Source organism: Motacilla alba, chromosome 9 (assembly GCF_015832195.1).
Source record: "Motacilla alba alba isolate MOTALB_02 chromosome 9, Motacilla_alba_V1.0_pri, whole genome shotgun sequence".
Classification (NCBI taxonomy): Eukaryota; Metazoa; Chordata; class Aves; order Passeriformes; family Motacillidae; genus Motacilla; species Motacilla alba.
The window spans coordinates 10,477,309-10,494,812 of NC_052024.1; the positions used below are offsets into that span (position 1 = coordinate 10,477,309).

The 17,504-nt window shown below is 40.5% G+C and overlaps 1 protein-coding gene across 1 annotated transcript in view; it reads right to left on the bottom strand.

The window, feature by feature from the left end:
• DNER (delta/notch like EGF repeat containing) overlaps positions 1 to 16,186 on the bottom strand; it is a 113,686-nt gene extending 97,500 nt beyond the window's left edge. Inside the window, exon 1 of the mRNA XM_038145803.1 lies at positions 15,815 to 16,186. Coding sequence (XP_038001731.1) covers positions 15,815 to 16,057 — 243 coding nt within the window. The 5' untranslated portion in view covers positions 16,058 to 16,186. The remainder of the gene's footprint in view (positions 1 to 15,814) is intronic.
• Between the last annotated feature and the right edge of the window lie 1,318 nt (positions 16,187 to 17,504).

The window sequence follows — 17,504 nt, forward strand, 5'->3', positions numbered from 1 at the left end:
CTGCAGTGCCTCAGCACCACACTCCAGGGACCAGGGTAATTGTGCATGGAGCTGGCAGGGAGTCAGGAGCTTTGTTAGCTCCTGATCAGCATTAACCATTCTAAATAAAGCTCAGCTCTACGCAGACAAATGTAGGTGACTCCACATGATCCTCATCAGTACCCTGGAGCTTTCTTCCATGTGGAGTATGCTATTTCCCCAATAACAGATAATGGAAAGTGACTACTAGAAGGAGAAAGATTTTGTCCAAAGCCGTTCCACTCCCGTTTCAGCCCTTCTGTACAAAACTTCCCCAAAATGTACAAGGAAAGGAAGAAGTCAGGAGAAGAAAGCAGACCTTTACATTGTCACAGGTGCACAAACAAAAACCTGCAATGAAGTGAAAAATAGAATTTGCATTTGGTGTGCTTATTACTACAGAGGGAAAATGTTTCATCATAACAAGAGGAGTTTTAACCATTATAGAGAATTCCATGAGGTTACAGTCCACACAAAGGATTCAGGTATTCAGAGCCACTCTACAGAAATTAAGACAAGCTAAACAATTCACCAGAATAACATCCTGTGACAAGGTAAACTGGTAAAAGGAAAAAATAAAAGGGGGACAAAATGAAGGCCTAAATACAAAGGGATACCAATTTAAGACTTTGGCACAACTAAACATAGCACAAAAATCCACCAGATTGCTGGATGATTTACTGAAACACTTCTAAAATAAATCTGATAGGGACAATAAGGAAATTAAATTAGTGTCGGCAGGTAAAAATTTACAGTACCTATCAGCTGTAAAGATGACTTCTATAAGCTCTAAAAGGTCAGCACATTGTTAAATCATACAAGTTCGCAATGTTTAAAATGAAAAATACAGACTCCATTGTGTAGTCTAAAGGTCTATATTTTTCTTATAAGATCAAGAGATTTCCAAAGTTGAATGTGAGTATATCTTATTCCAACATTATAGACATACAGAAACTATTGATGTTGAAGAAAAATGTGAGAAAATTTCTAGGGGCAGATTATAAATCAAGCCTTGCAACACCAAGTTTCCAAACCTTTAGATCAAAAACCAGCAATGTTAACAGATCAGGCAGGAGACAAGGAAGAACAAGCAGGGTGAGGACAGGATTTTTTTCTTACAACTATTAATCATTTGTAGCCAGAATAATTGACCAATAATGTGGTCTTGCAGATATTAATCACTATTGCAGTCTATTGATCCAATCCACAATCAGCTGAGTGTAATGGAAACAGTCTTTAATTAGGCATTTAAATATGCCTGCAAAACAGATTCTTATGTCTTTCTTCCTTCATTCTTTTCATCTTGAATCATATCAAATATTTTGTCTTCACAGAGAATCCAACATAGAACTCACCCTATAGCAACACACAATGAAAATATTAAAAAAAAATTTTTAAAGCACAAAACCCAAGGGCAGCTAGAACAAACTGTGCTTACCACATCTATACAGCATAGCAAATGATTCAAGGTTTCAGAGCAAGGCCTCTGAGCTGCACTGCTCTATTCAAGCCATTTCAGAGTACCTGGAGAAATGAGCTTTTTAAAGACTGTCAGCAGCACCACAATCCACTGTGAAAAAATTTAACTACACTTGCCACACCATTGGGTATATCTGCATATATATAAATGATGAGAGTCCAATTCAACTGCTAAGCTCAAATGCATCACTGTAGATAATTATTTTAAATGTTGCTAGAAAGAAGTTATTGTTACATAGCTTCAACAATGGATTATTCTAAATCTATTCCAAAACCCATACATAAATGGAATCTCAGATTTTACTTACACTATCAATCTGCACTGAGTTATCACAAGTGTAGAAAAATGAGAAAGTTGCGATGAGGTTTAGTTAGTTGAAACAAAACAAGAAGATGAATGGCAGCACTAGTAAGAGTTCTTTTGTCATCTGATTTTCCAGAAAGTATTTTTAATTTTATAGTAAAATCTTGAAAACAATTTTTTTCAGAATAATGCCTCTGTGCTTCATAGGATTTTCAAATACAATTCCCATTCTCAGCTAGCTTGGTGGTAGGAGCCATCATAGCTCCCGAAACATCTTTCCAGAATAAACAGGAACAGTAAGTAAATAGTGAAATTGTAATTACAACTGGAAAAACTCATTGAAGGACTTAGTCCCTCAGAAATTCAATCTTATAAATAAAATTAAAAATTATCAGCAGTGAAGAATTACAAAGACTGACTCCCAATATATTTCACGAAAAGGAATTTTAGAGAAACTTCTTTTCCAGAAGAATCCTCTCACTCGATCTGGAATAAGAAGAGATGCAATCCACTCACACTTCCAAGTTGATGTAGATGACTATGCAATATGACTTCAGCAAAAAGGCACGTGACCTCCACATCAGTTATTGGCCAAAGCAGAAATGAGATCTTAAAAGGCTAAAGTCATAAATACATTCAAATAACAGTATTACGTAACAGTCATAAGTGAAAGTCATAAGTGAAGGTCATAAGTGAAGGTCATGGTTAAGAAGATAGTCAGAAACAGGGAAACCTACTGAATTTGTCAAGCGCTGAGCAAGTTTCTCTAAATTTTTCAGAACTAAAATCTAGCTGGGAAGTCACTGTTGAGGTTATTGCTGCTGAGAAAAAATATTTTACCAAAAAGTCCATAATTTGTTTAATAGGAGTAAGTGAAAACTAACTGGATCACTCTGGTTAGTTCTCTAGCATTCACTGTGGAAATACAAATCAGATTTGCTACAAAAAAAAGGTAAGGAGAATAAATGTTATTACATTTGGAAACTCATCAGCAATGAAAACTGACTATTTTTTCTCTAAATTATCTGCTTCTTGTATATCCCAATTCATACCTTATTGCCAAAAATTAGTTCTTAATATTTCCATTCATGTCAAATCCTATGGCAGATGTCTAACTATGTCTGCTTCTGAATTAAAGAAGAACGCTGGCCTTCAAAGAAACAAAATTCCAAAATCCATAGAGATGGCTAAAAATAATGTGGGTTGCTGTGGGTTGCTGTATCCACACGAACAATGGTATGTAACATCATAATAGGAGCCAAGAAATTCATAATCCTTTCATACCTGTGAGAGTGCTAAGGACACCTGGAACACTATGCAGCATCATTAATGCATTTATTCAGATCTGGAATACAGGCAGGTGCTAAAGGAAAGGCCAACAGTCAAATTCTCTGCTATATTATGGGAATTCATCTAGCTGAGACACAGAAAATTCAAACCAACTATCCTTTTAGTTATACCTAAAGAACTGTCAGTACTAAAAGGAAAATCCCACCATGCCATTGAAATGCAAGTCAAGCAAGAAAAGAAGCTATCAGACTTTTTCAGCATCTAAATCCTCTTTGTCTAAGAAGAAAATAAAAACTATTTTTGGCAGCTAACTTTATTTATGCAATTCACAGTTAAAGGACAACACCAGAAGCTACAGAAATTACATTCCTGCAACTGCAGTGAACAGATGCCTAAGCATCAAACAAACTGGGAATCAAACAGATGTTATTCTGATAAACGTAGAGGAAAACCAGAAAAACATACCTAGAGAATATCTCAAATAGATTGTCTTCTAATGGCCATTTGAAGTATATATTTACTCACCTAGCTAGTATCCTCAAAAGTATTCCACACCCTGTGAAAGTCAAAGGCAAGGGCAGCTTTGTGGGAGTGGATGTCAGACCAGGGCCCCAGCCCAGATCTCCCTTTCCAAACCAGCCAACGCAGCAATGCAAACTTCCCTCGCTCAGAGCATATTTTGCACATGAAATCAAAGCTTCTGTAACTGTCAAACTCCAGAGCATAGACTCGAGTGCTTTGTGATTAAGCCTGAATGTATTGATTTCCTCATCCTACAACGAAAATCTACGGCAAGTATTTCAGCTTATCTGTTATACAAGCTTAAAAGTCATTCATAAAGTTTAATTTTTGTCCTTTTTTTTCCCCCCCAATGCTTCCTGTATTTCATGTCTTAACTAAAGAAATGCAAACACACAATATTGTATTCCACACTCATCTTTATCCCACTTACTTCATGAGGTTTAAAGAAACTATGAATGACTTATTATTCTACTCATCCATAATTGCAGTAGAATGACTGCAAATTAGTTTCCGCATTGGAACATCGCTACAAACACTTTGGTTCCCTCTGGGTTGACATGATTGTCTTCAGAAAGAAAGCAAATTCTTCTAAAATGAGGGATACAAGTTTCATCAGCTCAGCTTGATCAGCAATCAACCTTCCACCTTTACAATTCCCTTGAAAAACAGAAAACCTCATCTCTGTTATTTTAAAAAGACTGAGAAAAATAAACTGTGCAGATCAACAACTGGTACTCAACAGTTTTACAGTTATCTCCAAAATTAGATTAGGTAATGGCAAGGTTAACATCTAAATCAATACACCATTAAATACTCAGGAACTTTTCTCTCCAGACACCACAAGTGATACAAACTTCTAGCTGAACATAGGGGTTATCAGAAAATGACAATTCATTGATTAAAATGAGTTTTGTGCTGGCACCTCTGATCAGAGGAGGCCAAATCACAGATGTGTTTCTGACAGACACTTTACCTCCCTACTGCAGCACTAATGTTCTGCTCCAAGATCAGGGAATGCTGCCCCTTGAACCCTCAGCTGCCGCCCCACTCTCCAAGTCAGAGAAGAGGATTTCAAAACCATAAGACTACCAGGGTAACTTGAAGTTCTCAAGACTTCACAGAACTTCAGCTTCACAGAACTGCCCTGCTCACTGCCAAGAAGCCTGGAAGAGCCTCTGCCAGCCAGCAGCTCTCGTAGCTCAATAGCTGCTGGCAGAAAAGGCCCCACCTCCAAGTGGGGTGAACTTCCACACCGTAGGCAAGGAGTTTAGAAAATCTGAGAATTCAGAATACAGCTGGATGCAAATGTATCTTGGAAAAGAAAAATGTCCTCAGAACTAGAAATCTGAAGCTGGAAGATGCTGCAGTACTCATTACATAGTGAAAAGCACATACATAATGCAAAAATAACTAAGATGCTACATTTACAGTCGCTGTGTGTCACATACTAAGGTTTGTTAGCACAGCTGTCATTCCAGAATATCCTTCAATTTATTAGTATGTTGATTTACATTATGTCTCATGTAAACATAAAACATGGTTAAATCACTCACAAATATGTTACATTAACAGAAAAGCCTCCATGTTCCTAAATCAAAACCAGCAAAATTTGGACCATACCCTGGTTTGCTCCACACTGCGACCAGCAGGACTTGATAATCAGAGAGCAAACCAACTGATAGATCTATCCTGCTATTCTTAAGCAGGCCTTTGTGAAAAGATAGAATCACTGTAACTAATGATCCATCCTTTCTCACTCACCTGCTGAAGAGAAAGTGACGGAATTTGATGATTGCAGGGGAAGATGTTTAACTGGGGAGAAAGGTGTTTTGGAATCAAGTGGCACAGCTGACCTTGTTCCTGCACTTTCACATTAGAGAATTTCTTTGGTACATTCCAAGAAACCAAAGCTCAAATGGTTACTGAAATAACAATTTCTAAACTTATATTTAATGTTTTCATCACAAAAAATTGCTATGAGTTTATTACATCAGCTTTAAGTGATATCGCAGTCAAGTCCCAAGCAGCCTTGTAAAGATGTTCCACATTTTTAGAATCCTCTGTATAAACCAAGTCCCCACAAATCCTCAGAAAGATTATCAAGAATTTCTGTAACATCAAGTCAGTACCTTTCCATTACTTTTAAAAGGCAATAGTTAGACAAATTTTAACATTAGAGTCTATTGCAGTCATGTAAATTAAGTCAATTTGTCCTTCCTTCAATTAAACATGTTAATTTCCCAGGGGACTCAACACCATTTTCCTTCAGTTGTCACATATGCCATCATCACACAGTGCGCTGTAGCCTTAAAAAGAATTAATCAAGTATCTGATCTTACAGACCCTGCTCATGTCAGTAAACCTCACATAACCCAACTCCCTGAAATTCAAAGACATTCTCAAATGAGAAAGTTTCTCAGATCCCCACACACCAGAACACAACCTTGGTGTTCCACAGGCCCAATAAATGCCAGAAAACTCTCTTGTGACCAGACAGAAGAATTAGAAGTCTCAACACAAAATGCATTTAGCTCATAAACTATTATTAGACTTTTACCCAGCCTTCTTCCTTCTGTTTAATGTTCAGTTTGTCTGAAAACAGTTAAATTTTCCTGAAAATTAGATTACAATAGAAGTACAAGTATATAGTCAATCACAAGTTATTAATAGACTGCTAGGTGTGTAAGAAACCTAAAAAATTTGTTTTGGTTAGCCATTACAGAAATTCATTCACAAATTGGATTTTGATAAAGGCTTTTAACAATTTGCTTAATTTCTTCAGCAGAAGAAACCATACATCACCTTCAAAGCAAAGAAAAAAATAAAATTTGCATTAATTTTTACAGATTTGCTGAATTGAATGAACAAATCATTAAGGCTGAACAAGAAAGTGAAGAACTGCCATTGTGGTTCTTGGTGATAGTTACTATCCTTATGGACAAACACAACCAATATATATTTCAAAGAGAGATCACAGCAACATACCAAGTCTGGAAAATTACAAAAAATTGTCCATTTATATTCCTTAGCCACATGATTTGATTAATAGCTGATGCCCAAAAAAATTTAACTGTCTCGCTGATACTGGTTTTTGAAAGGATTGTCCTTGTCACAAGATTACCTTCAGACTCTTCCTGTTTGTCTCTGTATAAAAGTGAACAAGTAGTCCATACCACATTATTCAAATCTTTCCATATCTACTAATCTTTCTCAGGGGTGCTCTCTATTTCTGCCTTCTCTATCTTGCAAGTAAAGTTACCTCAATGTGATTTCAGGGACCCAAGCACTTTTTGTTCATAGAAGGGAACAACCTTCTGCTCTCTTGTGACATTATCTACACATCTTTAAAATGCATGTTGAACATTCAGGCTCAGTGAAGATTCTACCACCCAAAACTTATGGATATTCCTTCCAAAGAATCAGAGTTTATTTATTTATTCAGAGTAGGCATGGTTGACTGAAGTTATTCCTCCTCTTGTACACTTGTCATCAACAAGCTTCAGCGTTATTAGATCCAGCACAAAGGACCAGATAAGGGCTACCTGGGCTGAAAGAGAGGCCTGTTGGAAAGAAAAGGAACCCTATCTTGCTACTTTCTTTACAGCTATTGTTCCTACAGCTACCCCAAAGTCTTCTCAAACCGACAATGCAGCTGCTGTTGCAACTAATACATGAGGTACGACAAAGTTCTCAAAATCATTAACATTCAGTGACCTTATCTCAGTAAAACAACCCTACTTTCACTGTCAATTGGAATTCTGTTCTTACCTGATTCAAGAGCACCTTGTTCACAAACACCTTTGCTACAGAAGTCTTTGAAATACTGGTCATTGATATATTGCCCTGTTTCCAGTGGGAAAGAACATTATGAAACTAAATTAATCTGTAAACTGCTAGACTGAATATTTGCCAGATATAAAAATAGTCCAAGCAGTTGATTTTTTTTCTTTAATAAGAAGGCTTTTTTCATTAGAATTTAAATATATCCTGATAGGATCACTGATGTGCAATTCAGAATCTGGCATTTCAATACTATACTTCCTTACAAAGTACTTCTCACTCAGCAGTCTTAGAGCCTTTATATTTATTCACAAATTAACCTTTTGAAAACCCAGGATTAACTGAATTTACAGAGGAGAAATGGAAGTAGGTTCTATGAGTTTTTGCCCAGTGTGACTCAGCAAGGCAGTGAGAATTGCAAGCACCAAGTCCTGATATCCCCATTCCTAGCCACTATGTATCAATTCCAGACCTTTCTATGGAATTTACAGTTACCTTTTCAGGGTTTACACCAGAATATAATACTAAAAATACTTTATAATTGTCACAGCCTATATTATTGTAAAGCAAACCAAGGTCAACTTGAAAAAGAATATAAGGGCAGTGATATGTACTGCCGAACTCAAACAGGCTCCATATGCAGCACACAAATCAGCTTTTGAGTGCCTGAGTACTTCTCCATAAGAGATTACACTCAGCCAGTGGAAAAATTGAAGTTTTCTGATCAAGCAAACATTACTTTCTCAATGTTTATTTTGATGTACCTTTCTCTTGTTACAAAATTGTTGGAAAATCACAACTGAACCACAGTTCAAGATCTTTTTTCTAGTAATGCAATTACAATTTATGCTTTGTGAATTCATATTGACAAATGAAAATTTTCGCCCCAGAGAACATTTGTTTTGGAGTTTACTTTATTCCAGTAATGTATAAATTGGAAGAACTATACAGAAACAAAAAGCTGAATAAACTACTTCTTTTCTTTAAAAACCAACACAAGATTCTTAATAAACAGTGCTCTACAGTGTCAAATTCACGTAATAAACTGATTTTACCTTCCGATTTTTACTTAAATGCCACTAAGAAATTTTAATGCAATTAGCCCTACTTTTGCCAAAAAAGGTCCTTTCAGCTGAAGCGGGTGCACAGGAAATTTGGATCCTTTCATTTGGGGATCACCATACCACTAGATAGCCTGCTGAGCTCATCTTACCACATCAACCAAAAGTATATTAAAAAAAATTAATATTATCGAAGCCTTCCCTCTGGTGCAGTTGTCAAGAGAACAGATGACCTCTCAGCGTACATAAAATGGGATTTAGCATTGCACTAAACCTTTTTTTAGATTGACCAACAAACAACAGGAATATCATTAACTGATTTACTCCGTTCAGAAAGGGCATTGCAGAAAGAAAAATATTCACTAAATGCACACAGAGGGAAGAGTGGAATAACTCATTTTTTAAAGGGAAAAAGGTACAACAGGCGAATGCAATTACATTGAAAGACAGGATGAAAACTAGCAGAATTATTTTTTTTCCACTCAATTAAGATATGGGATTAACTGGAACACAAATGTAATACGAAATATCATGGGGATTTGATATTTAACAAGTACAGAGTGAGCTGTGAGAACACCAAAAGCAACTGCAAAACCAAAACCAAACCAAACTATGTTTGTAGTCAAGTGGACCCTGTTTCCAGCAGACCCATATCTGCCTATTAAAACAGAATTTTAATTTTAATTAATCATCTTCTAATATTTCTAGACTCATGACCCCATAACCAAGCGAGATCCTGCTAAATGCCACTTCTGAAATTACTGAAATTACTGCTACTCCTGTGACACTGAGCCAAGGCATTCAACTCCACTTCCATTGGGAACCTGCTCCACTAAAGATGAGTTCCAGAGCTACACAATATACACATGACAACATCAAGTTAGATTATTTCAAAGGAAAGTAAAACAATGATGGTTTTTAAGCAGATAGATTGTAAACTGATTCTCTTAGATCAAAGAGCATAAACTACAATAAAATACAACACATGAAAAGCTGAAGCGTCTTAGCATAGTATATCTTCTACTATTATTCAGTTACTTTAATCTGATCCAGCTTTTTGCAATCTTTAATAATAAAAAATTATTGTATTGAAAGCAACACATGAAACTTTCATTTATATGATGGGATTTTTCAGAACTAAATAGTTTGCACTATATGTAATGACCTCACTAGCCTTTAAAATGAACTATTTTTAACTAATTTAAGGAGAGCCTTTTGAGATACTGGAGAAGACAATACAAAGATTCAAAAGGTCATTGTGTAGATGATACCTAAATAAAAACCTCTCATATAACTGAGTTTGGGTTATTACATCATTCCAGATTTATTCTACAGATATCTACAATAAATTTGTTTAGATCCCATGGCAAAAATCACAGCACAATTTTTTACTGACTGCTTAGGAAACTGCTGAGTAGTCTCTTCCATATTTTCACATTATCTGCTTCAAGGCAAGATGCTAATTTTAAAAGCTTAAATTTCTGACTGAAAATACATTTCTACTACACTCAGAGAAACCAGATGTTCTAACAGCTAAAATAAACTGGGTGAAGAAACTAGATCTCCCATTCATTTACTCTGTGCTATTTGAAACGACCCATTGCCACAGTGCAGAACTTCACCAGCTCCACTGCAGCCCTGGGGATCAGAGTTCACGAGGTGCCTGAACAACACTTCACTTGCACACCACCAGAACTCACAGGAAACAAATTACACCCATAAGTTCCATGTGACACACAATTGTAAATTGAAAAAAACCTCAACAATGACTGTGCAATATGAATATAGTCATTTGTGACTAATTAACTAAGTGTCCTGGAATTCATTTTTCAGACATCTAACAGGAACATTACCATCTTAGGAGTCCTGCTTGCACGGCAGGAAGTTTGTCAGCATGCAGGTACAGTTTAAACTTGGTGTAAAACAGACATCTATAACAACAGGGAAATAATTCAGATATCCAGCAAAGGGGAGGCAGGAACAGGACAAGACTAATAGGCAAATGTGAAATCCAATGGGGAGAAAAAGAATACAGGTCTGCGTATATACAGAATGGTTTAGAGTGGAAGGACCCTGAGAGAGTTCTCTGCTCCAAGCCCTGCTCAGGTCACAGTGTTTGGAGTTTTGGCCATTCAAGCCCAGTATCTCCAAGGATGAAGGTCCTACAACTGTTCTAAACGCCAAATGCCTATTCCAGTGTTTGACCACCATCATTGCAAGGAATTTTTTCCTTAGATTTCTGGGACTTCCCCTACTGTAACATGTGTGTCCCCTCTCCTTTCACTGATTACATCTGGGAAAAATCTTGCTCCTGTTCTCCATGACCACCCATTAGGTGGTTGAGAAGGGCACTTGGATCCCCCTTTGTCACCTCTGAGTAAAACAAACTGAGCTCACACAGCCTCTTCTCACACACAGTATATTCATCAGTGCAAATATTTAAATTCTGCATCCTGAAAGTACTGCAAGAGTGAGCACAGCTAGTCAGCAGGAAACAACATGGTATCTCAAAACTCAGGCTAAAGGACATCCAAATAAGAGAAAAAAATTCGAGGGCATCTGCTAACTCGACATATTACTGTTACTAAAGGCAAAAGAGCAAACACAGTGGTCATGTCACAAAACATTTGAATCCCAATAACCACATAATCTAAGTATACACCCTTCATTAATGAGTACAGAATGGGAAAAATAGCATTTTAAATATGTTAGAGAATTCATTATTAATTTAAGGACTAGAGGCCATTCAGAAGGGATGTCAGCGCTTAATAGAAAACAGGATCATGTGAGGAATTAATCAGGATACTGACACCAAGGTGATTTAGCAGTTAGATTAAAGGATGTCCTTTTACACAGCACTGTCCAGTGTGACCTGAAATAACCTGGCCAATGAAATTCATACTGCTCATGCTGAAGTATTAGGCCAGTGAGGCAAGAAACAACAATCCTTCTTCCTGCAGCAGTTTGCTAAGTCTGGATTTCTGCATTCAGCATTAAACACATTACTAGAAATCTATTGAGAAAAAAAAATCAAAGAAAAAAGAAGCAAAAACCCAACACAAGATAAAAATACAAAAGCAGAGGTCAAAGGAAAAAAAAAATCCTGAAATCCCTGCACTAAAGTCTACAAACATTCAAATACTATGATCAAAGACAAGAATAAATTCATCTGGCATTCAAAGTTTCAAAACAAAAGGGAGGGAATGAAGAAGAACAATCAGGCAGAAATTCAGGAGGGAAATAAAAATAACTTTAAAAATTCTAAAAATAATTATAAGAACAAAATTTGAAATGTAATCTATTGTCCAGATTTTTATAATATCAGTTCCTTCCTTGACTTTTTTAAACTCAGGCTACATCCTTCTCGAATTCCACTATAAATAAAATGTTCACAATTATGTCTAAAAAATATTTTCTGTCCTAAGTGTGGAAATACAACCAGTAGAGTAAGCACCCCAAGTAATCATCCCCAAGACCAAAGAGATCTCTTTGCTACTAAAAGAGCAACTTGAACACTATCTCAAAAATGCACTGCACCAGTGGCTACCGTGTCTCGCTCAGAAGTGGAACAGTCAGCCATCACTAAGCAGACTGGATGGAAGGGAACTGCTGCAAAGTCAGAGTGCTGCTTCCCTATGCTTGGAAACTACCTGTTTTCTAGTTTTCATTACTGACAATCTATGAAATAAGTAAAAATATATTAAAAAGCAGCAAAGTAAAAAGAACGAGAGAAAATTATCAACCAAAAGAGAGAGAAAAAAATTTAAATTAAAAAACCAAGCAAGATAAGCAACTAAAACAAAGCATGTATGACAGTATTTTAAAATACATTAATAATTTAATATTTCTTCATGTGATAGCCTTTTAATGAAATTAGCACTAGCATGGGATCAAATAAACATCAGGCAACTCCGTGCAATTAGCTAAGTTCCAATTCTGTATTTTTAAGCAAATTACCAAGTTGATCATGAAGGTTTTTCATTTCCTAACTACTTACTTTGTGCCTTATGTCTCTGAAATTATTTCATGAGGCACTAACACAAATTAATTTTTACCTACAACTTTCAGGGTCAAGAAAAGCTATATTATTGGTTCTATACATCATTAAACATAACAGAGTAGTGATTACCTTAATCATGTAGAAATAAAGATTGTTTTTAAAAGTAAAACAAAAATAAAAATTCAGGGATTATAAAGTTAATGGAACTTTAGTATCTGTTAATTTCTGTTTATTTCATCAAATTCTCTCAGTGTAAACCCGAGAAATGGTCAAATTCCCACAGAAAAAAGGCAGTTGAATTCATTAAAATTTTTGTACAATTTCCTGGGGAATACATGTGATTTCTTTGCTCAGACCAAAGTTTAAGATACTTCAACACAGTAATTCTATGTCTCCCTTACAGACTAGAAGTATTGTAAAGAGAAGTGGGAAAAAAATTCAGAACCATGAAAACAAATGGAGGTAAATTAGAGCAATGTCCTACCAAGGGGGAGCAGACAATCCATAACAAAAAAAAAAACCAAAAAACCCTGAAGTTTGCAAAGCAAAGTATATTCAAACCATAAATAATGTGAGATATATACAAATGCATAATTCATGGGATGGATGTACTAGAAGGACCTGTAATTTCTGTTGTTAAATAAATAATGAGTTACTAAAGCAATTATAACATGAAATCATGGAATTGGCTTGCCCCAGTAAAATACATCACTTGGTGATAGGAAAGCTCTGGACTTTTAGAAGTATCTCGTGTGATGTCAGTTTTATTCTTTTCCCATGCCGGCACCAGCATCCACAGATGCATCAAAACCAGTTACAGTAAAATCTTCAGGGGTAAAATTGATGTGCAGTCTCCAGGTTTGGCTCTCAGCAATCTTTCTGCATTATCAACTTCACCATGCCCAGCTGACTCACAGGCACATTGAGAACATTTTGTCTTCATTCTAAAATCTCAACACATCTGAGCAGAATCATTGAAATGTTGCCTTCACTACAAGAAGCAACATGAAAGTAATTCTATCTCTTTAGGGACGCTAGAGTTCCCAAAGAACTCCAGCTCCACCATAAATCCCAAAAATCCAAACTTACTTTCCATTATCTGAGTATTTAAAGACAATAATTCCTATTCTTTCTTCCCTTCCTGGAATTTCCCTCTGAGTCCAACTGTTCAGTAACAACTGCAGCATTAAGACAAAAACCCATATCTAGATACATCCCAGTGATATCCTGATTTAGCCAACAGTTTTCTCATAACCTGTAATGGCACATGAAAAAAATCCATCCTTACAGTTATTTTTAAATCATTACAGTTATTTACTGTCACTGAATTAGAAAAAAATGACCTTTCTTTGTGGAAGTTTAAGCCATTAGGCATCTGTCTGTTAAGCTCTGAGGTATCTGAATGGCAGGGCAACACAAGTAAGGCATTTATACAACATTTATTTATTCCCTATTTTGATAAAATGAGCAAAACCTCAAAGATGGGTGTACTGTGTTCATATTACACCTTTAAAAAACCCTGCCTGGTCTCCACTTAAAGTTACATTTCAAAACCACATTAACTTTCCAGAGCTACCTGGTATCCACGCTTAAACTGCTGATGTGATAGCTAGAAGTGGCACTCATTTCTTTATCAGTATTCCTTGCAGGGGTCATTACTCACTGGTTTATAAAAAGAAACAAAATGTGTAACACCATGAGCCTCCTGTTATTAGCTAATAGAATGCATAACTGCTATGAAAACATTGCCTATGTCTTTTATTAGAAAAACAATTAAACCCAGATCCCCAGGCACAACACTTCACAGGAGGTGTGATGGCAGCAAGTGTTGCATTTTACTAGGTCTTCAAAAGGGTCATTAATCTTTCAGTCATCGATCTCAGACACTTAAGTCTAACAGCAACGTGCAGAAGCACACACACACAGCGCTCTCTTTCTCTCCTTGTAGAGACAGAAACAGTAAACTCCTAAAACAAGACCTAAAATAGCCAAAGAAATCTATTTAATCCACTTTCATCTCTCCGATTTTACAGAATCTCATTAGTGTAAATATTTTCGCTTCTATTGTTACATTGAACCAGCTGAGGCATTTCAAGGGAAGCAGAGAACTCCGTGCATAGCGCTCCTACTTTACAATGACTCTTACACTCCACTACACATTAAGTCTTCAGTAAACGCATTATCCCTTTCATCTATTCAGCAGTATAGTTCAGACACTACATGACAAAGGAACGAGAAAATAAAGACTAAAACGCTGACTGAAATTACTTGAAGTCATTTGTTTCTATGTCAAATGCACTTACAAGCGAGAGCACTGACAAAGCAATGGTCGTCAACCCACAGAGCCTTTTGTACACCACCGTCACAGAAAGTACCCCGGCATATACACATGCAGGAAACAAACCTCTGTGTACCTGCACCTGCTTTTCCTTATCTGGAGAGAGACAAAACTGAGCATTTGTGAATTTCTTAACATGATAGTAAAGATCCTTAATGCTAGAGACAAAAAGGGCAAAAAAGAAAAAATACTATTTCATGTTACAATAATTAAATTCAAATATTATATTACATTAGGTCCCAATATGACCAAGCACATTAGAAAGATATTGCTTACTGCTTCTCTGTATTTTAGATCATTATCCCTACTTTGAGCGTTCCGATCTTTCAGAATTCAAGATCAATTCAAAAGGCACCCGAAACGTGGGAGCGAGCACTCCTAGCCTATGAAAATGACTGCTGGAGACACGATTTAAGGACTAGCATTCAATGCAACAGAGCATCCGCTTCCAAGGACCATCCTTTTCACCTTCCAGTAAGTCAGCGTTAAATAACCTGCGAGCTCTGGGCGGCGGGGGGGCTGAAGTACTGACATTAACCTGGCAGGCACCGGCTGAGCTCAGCCCCATCCTGCCTCGCCCCGACCGAGCCCGGAGCCCCGAGCCGCTCCATCTGACGCCCGTGGCTGCGGCTCCCGGCTCGGGAGCCAGCCCGCGGCGCGGCTCGCAGCCCGCAGGGCCGGCAGCCCGGGGGAGCCCGGGAAGCGCCGGGGCCACCGCAGCCCCGGGTGCCCGCGGCGGCCGGGAACGGAGCCGGCGGGGGGAGCGGCCGAGAGGGGCGGGGGGGACGCGACACCGCCCGCCAGGGACCGGGACCGGCCGGGGCGGCAGGGCCGGCGCAGGGCAGCGGGAAGGGCGGGATGCGGAGCGGGGCAGGGCGGGCAGAGCCGCCCGCGGACGGGGCAGGGGTGAGGCGGGAGCGGGGGGAACATTCGCTCTGTCCCCGCAGCGCGGGGGACACCCAAGGGCAGGGACGGGCACAAGGACGCGGGGCGGGCGGGCGGCGCTGAGGCGCGTCCCTTACCTGGCAGGAGTCGCCGGTGACCCCCGGGGGGCAGGTGCAGCTGTAGCCGACCGGAGGCTGGGGCAGGATCAGCTGGAGGCGGCGGGGCGGCGGCAGCGGCGAGCAGGTGCCGTTGTTGCGGCAGGGCTGGCTGAGGCAGGGGTCCCGGCCGGGGGGCGCGGCGCTGGCCGGCGCGGGAAGGCAGGCGCGGCGCTCGGCCAGGGCGAGCAGCAGCAGCAGCAGGAGCGGGGCGGCTCGGGGCATGGCGGCGGGGCGTGCGGGTGCGGGCGCCGCTCCGCTGCTGGCGGCGGCAGGGAGGGAAGGAAGGAAGGAGGGATGGAGGGATGGAGGCAGCGGCCGCCCTGCTGCTCCCGGCCCGCGTTCCCCGGGCAACGGGCGGGCGGGGCCGGGCCGGGGCGGAGCCGCTGCCGCGCCGCCGCGTGACCGCCAGGGGGCGCCGCCCGCCCGCAGCGCGCGGGCCCGGCGGGACGGGCTGAGGGGTCAGGGGGCGCGGCCGGGCCGGGGCCGGGGCCGGGGCCGGGGCCGGGGCCGGGGCCGCACCGAGCCGCCGGGCCAGGCTGAGCCCCGGCGGAGCGGATGGCGCTGCGCTCCAGCCCCATCCCCCGCGCCGGGCGGCGGCGGCCGGGCTGTGCCGAGCTGCCGGGGCACGGGGAGCGGCGCTGCGCCCCGGCCGCTGGCGCGGAGCCGGAGCGGCGCGTTACTGGAGTGCCCGAGGGCCATTGCGGCCTGCCGGGCCCCTGCCCCCGCGGCCGGTGCCAGAGGCGAGGCAGAGCAGCCCGGCGGGACTGAGCGCTGTCCCGGCTGAGGCACACGGCCGGCAAGGGACACTCCTGCCTAAGATCAGCTCACCGTTTGCTGCTTATTTACTGTTTCACAAGTGAAGTTCTCTGATGATTAAAGTTCCATTGAGACCGAAGCAGGGTCAGAGGAAAAGCATGAACACTAATCCTATCATTTCTCATTCTGCAAAGAACCTGTACGTTTTCCCAAGTGAGGTTATCTACGGCTGATTTTTTAAAATCGATTTTTATTTTACCAGTGTTCTGGGGATTTTTCTACTACCTCTTACTAGAACTAAGGTACAAGATCTGTAAATAACTAGCAGAGAGCAGAAAGATAACCCTTATTCTTTGTTCTTCTATCAATTTGCTTCTGCAAAAGTGAAGTATTTGAATTTCTCGTGACTAACTACTTCTCACATCCCTATCACAGGGTACAGGAGGACTCCTGGCTACAATTTTCATTAACTTTCACATTTTACATATGGCCAAAAGCTCTATCACGAGCAGAAATAACTGGTGATGCTGACTGAACTGAAAATTCATCAGAGTCTCAAGCAGCTTGACCACGATATACTGTCCCCGCATGCTGTCTCCTCCTCCATCCCCAGCCCCGTTCCTCAGGGCTGGCTGTGCTCCTCCATCCCCCAGCTCCTCCATCCCTAGCCCCGTTCCTCAGGGCTGGCTGTGCTCCTCCATCCCCCAGCTCCTCCATCCCAGCCCCGTTCCTCAGGGCTGGCTGTGCTCCTGCATCCCCAGCCCCGTTCCTCAGGGCTGGCTGTGCTCCTCCATCCCAGCCCCGTTCCTCAGGGCCGTCTGTGCTCCTCCATCCCAGCCCCGTTCCTCAGGGCCGTCTGTGCTCCTCCATCCCAGCCCCGTTCCCCTCCTCGCAGCGCGTTCCCTGCCGCTCC